General features: G+C 61.8%; 1 protein-coding gene across 1 annotated transcript in view; it reads right to left on the bottom strand.

Moving 5' to 3' along the window:
* Window positions 1-2,579: 2,579 nt before the first annotated feature.
* The window catches only part of CASZ1 (castor zinc finger 1), a 52,882-nt gene continuing 46,228 nt past the window's right edge, over window positions 2,580-9,233 (bottom strand). Inside the window, exons 16-19 of the mRNA XM_047085406.1 lie at window positions 8,598-8,769; window positions 6,600-6,751; window positions 6,337-6,478; window positions 2,580-3,712 (exon numbers count right to left, since the gene is read on the bottom strand). Coding sequence (XP_046941362.1) covers window positions 2,580-3,712; window positions 6,337-6,478; window positions 6,600-6,751; window positions 8,598-8,769 — 1,599 coding nt within the window. The remainder of the gene's footprint in view (window positions 3,713-6,336; window positions 6,479-6,599; window positions 6,752-8,597; window positions 8,770-9,233) is intronic.

Raw genomic sequence — 9,233 nt, 5'->3', positions numbered from 1 at the left:
ATTGAGTGAAAATGTCAAACCTTGCATCAGTCATGCAAAAAAAAAAAATCAAATAAATAAAACACATATATTAAATTTCTAATAGCACTAAATTCAAGTGGAAAAATATTCAGTTCTTAATAACCAGGTGCCGAGGAGACCAGATTCAAGTAATCAGAGCACACGCTGTTCAGTTCGGTTTTCACGTTCTGCATTTTTCGTCTCAAAACCTCTCTATATATCTCTATATATCTATATATGTATATACATATAGATATATACACACACATATGTGCATACATATTATTTTATATTTATATATATACACATACATAGTTATAAAACATTAAAAAGAGCATTGGTGGATCAAGCATTGTTTTCCCCACAGAAAGAAAATAAAACAAAAATTACACATTAAAATTCAAAATGAGCTAGCAATGGCTTATAGTCCTAGTGTGCAATATGGAGTTTACAAAAGGCTAGACTTCCCACTGTCGGCATCTTCTTTTTTCTTTTTTCTTTTTTTCTTTTTTTTTTTTTTGTCTTGTTTTGTTTAATTTTGCTACATTGAAAAATGTTTTTGTGTTTTGTTTTTTGCTTTTGTTTTTTTTCCTTTACAAAACTCCCTCCACACACCCAGCAGCTCTGTGGTAGGGCACAGAGCCTGGGCGAATGTCAGCAGCAGCGCGAGGCGCCCACAGAATTCAGGAGGCTCTGGTAGGGGACACGTTTTAGGAAACCATTTGCTCCCTGTTGAATCAGGTACGCTCCGTCTGACCACTCCTTCCTCCCTGCTCCCTCTGTCCAGTGCAGATGATCCCGGCTCTCTGGCTGTGGGCAGCCAAGAGGACACACACACACACTCACACACACTCACACACACACACACACACACACACACACACAAGGACAAAAAGAAAAAAAAAGAAAACCAGTGCCCACCTCCCCACCATCAGGTGGGGCTCCCCTTGGAGATCTGTGGGGAGGAGGTTCTGGGAGACAGGCCTCCTCTAGGCTGGGCTTGGCTCTCTCCCTGCGACAGAGTCTCAGGGTCCAACCTGAGCCAGGCTGGTGGCCGGGACTGGAGACACGGGAAGCTTGGGTCGCCTGTGCTGGGTCCCTGTCGCCCTCAGAGCCCGTGGCCTGGTGTGCACCAGCCAGGCGCCCACCCCCCCCAAACTGGGCTTGGTGGCCTCATCCTCTCCAGGAAGTGGGGGTGTTTTGAAAAGGGACCCAAGTCTGGGTGGGTTGCACTGGCAAAGAAGCATCCCAAACAAAATAATAAAAACTGAGGGGGAAAAAAAAAAGCCCTATAAAGCCACACGCATAACCAATAGAGAAAAACTCAAATGTTAACTACAAACTTGTATCAACAGTAATAGTCCTTTTTCTTGTTTCTACAAAATTCAAGTTAAAAGTTGGAATCACGCAGCTCCCGTCAGTGCTAGTGTAAAGACAGACAGCCTCAAACTGGTAAGGCCTCTAAAATAAATGCGAAACGAAATCCCACGTGAGCGATTGCACTCGGTCTCCAACCTCAGGGCTGGTCCGAGGCGGGCCTGTGCTCTCGCGGCCCACCTGCCTTTTTTTTTCTTTTTGTTCTATGTAGAATAATAACCTTTACAGGAAAAATACTGTACAACTTTCTCGCATTTTTTTCCCCATTTTGAATATTAAAGCCCCAAACAGTGGTATCCTTCCTGTTCCCACCACGTGGGTGGCTGAGACCCCTGCCGGGCCCAGCACGCCAGCACCTGCCGCTCTTAGGTATGGAAGCGGACACAGCCTCAGCCCTCCGTGGGCAGAGGCTGGGGCCTGGGAGTCCCCGGGCGGCCGAGACGCGCCTCTTCCAGGCCCCAGCCCTCGGGAGCAGACACCGGGGCAGGGCCCAGCGGCGGGGCACAGCGCCCCGGCTCTGCCAATTCCGTGAGGTTTCCTCCGCGGTCCCTGCAGTGTCGCCGGCGCTGGCGCCTCTGCCCCTCCCTCCCCCGCCCCCCCGGGGCCAGGAGGGAGGGTCTTAGCTGCGTGAATGGGAGGCCCTGCCAGATGCTAGTGGGGCCCGCCTCTGGGGGTGAGGGCTGGGGGTCGCGGTGACCCCCGGCGCCCTTCCCAGTCCTGAGCAATGAGGAATCCCACCGGCGTGGTCGCGGGGCCCGGGGTCCGGCCGCGGGGAGGGGCGCGCGGGGCGGTTGCCCGGGTGTCTGCGCGCCCGCCTCGCCCTCAGGGCCCCCGCTCCTCGGTCCCACCCCGGACAAGAGCACCTTCTGTTTCCCTGAAGAAGATCCCCGAAGTGCAGCCAGAGGAGGGTCGCTCGCAGCCTGTCCTTCCAGCCGCTGGCCGCGCGCCGCGGGCGGGGCGGGGGCGGCCCCGGAGCACCAGAGGGAGGCCCCCGCCTCTGTCCTGAGACGGACTCGGGGTCCGGAAGCACCGGCGGGGCCGCCCCGAGCCCGGAGCGCCTCCCCACGCCGGCACCGGGTGCGATCGCGTAGCTCTGGCGGGGGCGGGGGGGGGCAGCGTTACAGATAAATAGCATCTCTTACAAAAGGAATCACAATGGCCACCACGGGAGGGGGGCGGGCGAGGCGTCCCCGACGGGCGGGCTAGGGCGACGCTGTGGCGGGCGCCGGGGCCGCCAGCTCTGGGCTCCGCGCCCCCGGCCCCGCCGCCGCCGCCGCCGCCGCCTCGGGCAGCGACTCCTCCGAGTCGGTGCGCAGGTCCTCGTCGTCGTCCTCGTCGTCGTCGTCGTCCTCCTCGTCGTCGTCGTCGTCTTCGTCGTCGTCCTCGTCGTCGTCCGCCTCCTCCTCGGGCAGCTCCAGCTCCTCCTCCTCGTCCTCCTGTGACGACTCCCCAGCCGCCACCGGGCCGGGCACGGGTGCAGCGGGGCCGTCGCGGGGCCCGGGGCCGTCGGGCGGGCCGGGGTCCCCGGGGTCGCCCGCATCGCCCGGCCCCAGCCCCAGGCCCGCGGAAGCGGCGGCGGCGGCGGCGGCGGCGGCGGCGGGCGGGAGGAAGAGCAGGGGGGCCCCGGGCTCGGTGCCCAGAGACAGCGCGCCGTCCAGGCCGACGGCGGGGCCCGGGGACGCGGCGGGTGGCTCGCCGCGCTCCTGCTTGTCGTGCTTGCGCTTGTGCGAGTCCATCTGCGACATGCCCACGACCGTGTGGCGGCAGCCCGGGTAGGTGCAGTGGAAGTGCGAGCACTTGAGCTTGTACTTGCAGTCGGGCACGGCGCAGTCGGCGCTCGAGCTGAACTGGCAGAAGCCCGCCGCGCTGATCACGTCCTGCTTGCCGTGGTGCTTGCGGTGCGCCGTCACCTTGGTGCTGTCGGTGCAGCGGAAGCGGCAGCGCAGGCAGTGGAAGTGCGTGCTGGAGCCCGAGAAGGGGCAGTCGGCGAAGTGGCAGCTGAGCGAGGCCTTGAAGCGCTTGAAGTCGTCCAGCACGAGGTTGTCCACGCGGTCATGGTGCTGCGCGTGCTTGTACATGTGCGTGCGTCCGCAGAACTTGTAGCCACAGTTCTCCCGCGTGCAGTGGTAGTGCGTGACCTTGAGCGAGAACTGGCAGGTCGGGTCCCTGCAGTCCTCGTAGAGGTCGAAGCGCCGGAAGCCCTCCAGCATCATGCCCTCGTCCAGCATTTTCCGCGAGGAGGCCGTCTTGCGCCGCTTGCCGAACGGCGACATGTCCTCGATGATCCAGAAGCGCTTTTTGGCCCCGGAGGCTGTGGGCATGGAGATGGTGTTCCCTGCGGAGGGGCCGGGGGAGGTCAGCGCGTGCCGGGGAGCCTTTCACACCCACGCAGGGTCCCCGGTTCCGCATGGTGGCCGGAGGGCAGCGCTGGGGGTCGGCTTCCCCAGACTTTGGGGGCCTCTCCCCCTCCCCCTCCCCCGAAGAACCAGGGAGCCCCCAGGCTTCCCCTTGCGTCATCCCCTGTCTGCAGGACGACCACACAGGCATCCGCCCCTCGTGCGGCAGAGCAAGCAACCCGGGGGATGTGGTGGCCGCTTCCTGGCCAGTTTGGGTGGGAAGTGAGGACGCATCCTGGCGCTAATTGAAGCTGAAGGGGGAATCTAGGTCGGCAGAGTGTAATTACCCAGGTTGGACGGACGCCAGGATGCCATCGCGAACCCGCCTCTAATGAGGGACAGGCGGGCTCCTTCTCCCGGCCGGCTAACCAGTCTCCCCGGCTGCCCACCTGTCTGCACAGGGGACCTACCTACTTCCCGCAGGGATGCCCAGCGCCCTGGGGCTGTTTGGAGCCGTAACGCCCTGCCCTGAGGCACACCTTCCCTTTGGTGCCGGAAGATTCTTTCAAGTCTTGTGGGGGTCTTCTGCCCCCAGTAAGCCAGAAGAGGGCAGCTCTTCTGAGGGGCCGGGGCTGGAGCAGGGGCTCAGCCGGCAGACGGGTTCCCATCTGTGCCCTCCCAAGCGGACCCAACAGCGCCCTGGACTTCGGATGGCTCATGGCCAGGGCTGCCTGGTTGAGAGTGGCCCTGCTGCTGTGGCGTGAGGGGACAGCAGCCCCTGGCACTGCACAGGCAGCTGGGGGAGGGACAACAACCCTGGCATTCCCGGCCTCACACCCTAGGAATGAGAGAGAAACCTTCAGGGGCTGGCCCTACCCAGGGTCAAGGGTGGGTATTCTCCAGGCTTCTCCCATGTGGCTGACCTGCTCAGCCTGCCCCGAACCTGCCTAGAGTATCCGGCCTCCACGGCACCACTGTGCCGCGTCGTCCATTTAGGGAACGGACCCAGTCACCCCCCACCTTGGCAGGTGAAGAGAAACCAAGGGCGGCAACGGTGTGGGGGTGCGTGGCGCAGGACAAGGGAGGGTGTGGGGCCTGGAGATCCAGGTGAGTGAGAAGTGGCCGCTTTGGGTCTGAGGGCACAGGGCTCAGTGTGGTTATGGCAGTGACAGCCTTCCACAGGGAGAATTCCAGAAGGGAGACCTTCTGCCTCTCTGGCACAGCACTGGCCTGGCACTCAGCAGAACGTGAGGCAAAAATGAGCGAAGGAAGGTGCAGGGCTGCGGTGATGGCCACAGCAGAGGCGAGGGGCTGGCGGGTCCCAGCCCTGCGGGGCACCGGATACGCGGGGGTGGGGGGTGGGGTGGGAACTGGAGGCACCCCTGCCATTGAGCACTGCCTGGGGCCTGAGCCACAGGGACTCCCTCTTCCTGCTTGGCTCCGGGGCTGCGAGGGGGTCAGGCTGGTGTCAGGGCCCTGCCTGGACCCAATGCTGAGCAGGAGTCCAGAGGAGCTGTCCTCGGGACAGAGACAGGGCTCTCTGGTTTTGGGGGGTGCTGGGCTGTGAGGGACGCAGGGTGGCCCTGTCCTCGCCCCAGCAGGTCACAGGAAAAGGGCAGATCCCGGACCATGGCCTTGGGGGTCAGCGGAGGTGACACACACTGGCAGGAAGGCATGTGCGAGTTACCTGCAGCATCCTGAACTAGGGGGACGTCACTTTTTACTGGAGTTGCGGTGGCTGTGGCGGGCGGGAGGCGGGGCGGGCTGCCGACCGGGTGGCCCAGGCCCCGGGTGGCTCCGAGAGTGGCACTGAGCAGAGAGTATGAGAGACAGGGCGGAGAAAAGAGGCATGGGAGGGAGGGGAGGGGCGCCCGGAGCACGGCCGCCGAGAAGGATGGGGTCAGTGGGGGCTGCGGAGCCACACGGGCAGCCTCGTCGCCAGCGGCAGCAGGAGGAGGAAGAGGAGGAGGAGGAGGAGCCGGGCAGCCTGGAGAGGGTGGAGAAAAGCAGAAAAAAAAAAAAAAAAAGAAAACCAAAACAAAGAAAAAACAAACAAAAAAGAACCAAAATGAGAAACCCAATGGCAGAAGCAAGTATGATATGAAAACACGTGGACAGATGACGAGCAGAGAAGCGCCACGAGAGAAAAGTGGGGAAGGAGGTGGCAGGAGGAGGAGAGAACGGGAGGGGAGGCTGCGCAGGAGGGGCCGTGGTAGGCTCAGAGAGGGCCTGCGGCACAGCCCGGCCCTGGTGCGACCCCAGTTTGGGGTCCAGGGACCGAGCTTCGGGACGATGGCAGAAGGGCCAGAAGGAAGGCCGCGTGCCCGGGACCTGGGCCCTGGCAGGTCCCCGGCCCCCCTGCCCTTGAGGACGATGAGCCCAGCTCCTCTCCTGGAAGCCGAAGCCAAGGGCTGAGTGCGGGCAGGAGGGGGCCTCAGTGACCTGTGTCCCCCAGACCAGCCGGCCCTACCGCACTCTAAGGCTGGCTCTGTCCTTTGAGGCCACGTGACCACGAACCCTAAGATGGACCCTGCGGTGCCTTGGGCCGGAATCTCCCGGTCCCCGATGTCTCCTCCTGGCCCGCTGCTCGCGCTGTCGCGGCGCTGCCCGGCCGTGTGCTCACCTGCCGCCGTGCTCTCGTTGCCCACGGGGGTGCTGGAGCAGCTCCGGTCCATGGTGGGCGACTCAGAGGACACGGCGCCCGGGCTGCAGCCCGTGTAATCCATGTACTCATCTGTCTCCGTGTCCATCAGGCTCGGGGGGCCCTGAAGGAAGAAGGGGCACCCTGAGGAAGCTGGGCGGGGGCCACGCCGCCCACAGCGGGGCAGGCAGGCTGTCCCTCCGGGTGGGACGCACCGACGCCTGCTGGGCACCCCGGGCGCTCACCTGGGAGGGGGGCACGCGATCGAAGTTCTTGCCCAGCATCCTCCGCATGTGCTTCCGGGCGTGGGAGGTCATCTGGTGCTTGAGGAGGAAGGAGAACTGGCAGCCCTCCCGGATGCAGTGGAAGTGGCTGTTCACCTGGTTGTACTTGCAGCCTGCGGACACAGCCCCGCCGGCCGTGAGCTTCCCCCGGCCGGCGCGCACAGCACCCACCGTGCCTCCTGGGCTCAGGGGAGTGTGGCCAACGGGCAGATGGTGTCTGGGGAGGGGACACGAGCCCCGTGGTGGCATTCCTCTGAGGAGGGCTTGTATCCACCCCACCCCCGGGGGAGGAGGTCCTAGGCTCCCCGGCTGGCCAGGGCCTGGGCCCACCCTCTCCTCTGGCCTGGCGTGGAGGCAGGTGACAGTGGCGAGGCTGGGCCCCATCCCCTGCCCCTCTCGCCGAGAGGTCCCGGGGTTTCTGGGCGAGAGACCCTAATGATCCGTCCGCCAGGTCGGCCCCCTCCCGGCAAGCCACCTGTCTCCACATCTCTGGGGAGCCCGGGTGCCTGCCCCCAGACCTGTGTGGACCTCTGCCCCGCCCCCACCCACCTCGGCTTCGCTCTGGGCTGAGAACAAACAGCGGGCAAGACTGCAACAGTGTCAGCAGAGGGCAGGTGAAGGCCTGCCCGTTGCCATGGCGCCGGGGCTGGCCAGGTGTCTTATATCATCCCCCAGCTTTGTTTGGCCCCAACTACCACCAAAAACACCCGAAGCTGAGTAAATACCGACAACTACGGAATACCCTGACCCCCGTAAACTGAGCCCAAGGACGGCACAGGCCACCAAATGTTGACATCTGTTGCCATGGTTACCAACCCTCTCCCAGGCCACGAATTCTTTTTGAATTAATACTTGAAAGAAAGGTTTGTTTCCTGTCTTTTCTGGCAGTCGCTGAGTATCTCACCCTGCCCCTGTGGAAGGGCCAGTCTGCGGCAGCCAACGGCCCCACCTCTGCTCCCCCAAGGCCCTGCTGCTATGACCACCTGAGTCACAACAGGCCTGGCCTGCGGCCCAGCTGTCTGTGCCCGGCCTGCCTAGCTGCCACCTGCCTTCCAGTTTCCAGTTTTTTCCTGGCAGATTCCTACCCCACATCTGCAGGCCTGTGAACGTGTGGCTCCATCCTGGGGCAGGTGGGTGGGGTCTGCCCCCCCCCCCCCCCCCCCCCCCCGCCCAAAGGCATCCTCAGGGCAAGCTGGGGCCAGGGAGCTACTCGGGAGGCCCCGGTCGGGTCCAGGGCTCCGGGCGGCTTCCCTGACGAGGGCCCAGCTCTCAACAGCAGACTCAGCTCCCTGGCATCTGCTTCGAAGTTCAGGGCCATCTGTGGCCTCCTTCCCAGCCCCATGGGCCACCTCCTTCTGGGTCACCCCAGGTCACAGATGCTCTGGGCCGATCCACAGTGTACATGCTTGTCCTACCAGACCCCCACCGCCAAGCACAGTGCTGGCCAGAGAAGACACTCAAAACCCTGAACTGCCACCACCCCCACCACCTCCCATAACAGCACGGAGCCCTGCACACCGCTCTTCCTCGATAGGTATCTGCTGAATGAGCAAACAAACCAGGGGCCGTTCTGGAAAAGCCCTTGCAGTTAGAGCCATGGAAAGAGATCCCAGAGCGAGGAACATCAGGGGCTCCTATGTTATCCGCACTCCCTCTTGAGAGAACGGGAAAGGGCACCGAGTCCAAGGCCTGACTCTGATGACGAGGCCCCAGGCATTTTCCCCGGATGTAGGCGGAGTGCTCTGAGTCACTCACACCCCTATTCCTGGGCTCTCCGTGTTTTGACAGTTTCCCCTGTTTGATGATGCCTGGCCTGTGACATCAGTGGCATTTTTAACACAACACAGAGTCTGACGTGCAGGGACAAGAGGTGGGTACCAGGAGAGGTGGCCGGGGCCACCAGAGCCACAACCTTGCCACCTGCTGCAAGTCTCTCCCCCCAACCGCGGCCCTCAGTACCTAGCCTGCCACACTCCTCGCGCTTGGTAAAGTACTTGAATCCGTTGGCTGCCCGCCGCTCGGCTTTCTCGTGCTTCTTTATGTGCCATGGCAACTTGGTGGTGATGTTGGTCACAAAGTAGCAGCCGGTCCGGAGGCAGTGGTAGTGTCCACGCATCCGGAACTCGCAGTGCTGCAGGGAGGGACGGGAGGGTCAGGGCCAGGCTGACCACTTCTCTGAGCTCCCACCGGGCCCACGGCTCTGGGCGTGGCAGGCCCTTTGTTCTTCCGTGCTCAAATCAGAAAACACAACTGGGTGTAGGCCTTTCACGTGTTAAAAAGCGGTATGTCCCTTTTGGAATCTGACCAAAACATCCTACCTGGTAATCGTGCCACCCATTTCTAATTCCACACCCAGAGCAGACATCACTAATCTATCCTAGCACTCCTCTCTGGAGGCTTGGCCTTAGGCAGACATCACTAATCTGGCCTAGCACTCTTCTCTGGAATGCCCAGCTCTAGGATCAGACTCCTTCTCAAGGCACTCTGCCAAACAGCCCCTGCCAGTCTTGGGGTAGGCCTTTATGGTGAACTTGATCTGCCCTTCCTTTCTGGGGCACGGACAGTTCAATCTCTAGCTGTCCAATGGGCCTATTT

This window comes from Lynx rufus, unplaced genomic scaffold, assembly GCF_022079265.1.
Source record: "Lynx rufus isolate CCGP_SWC_20201006 ecotype Redwood Valley unplaced genomic scaffold, mLynRuf1.p SCAF_2, whole genome shotgun sequence".
NCBI lineage: Eukaryota > Metazoa > Chordata > Mammalia > Carnivora > Felidae > Lynx > Lynx rufus.
The sequence above is the reverse complement of the archived record's forward strand: the minus strand, read 5'-3'. Positions and strand labels throughout refer to the sequence as shown.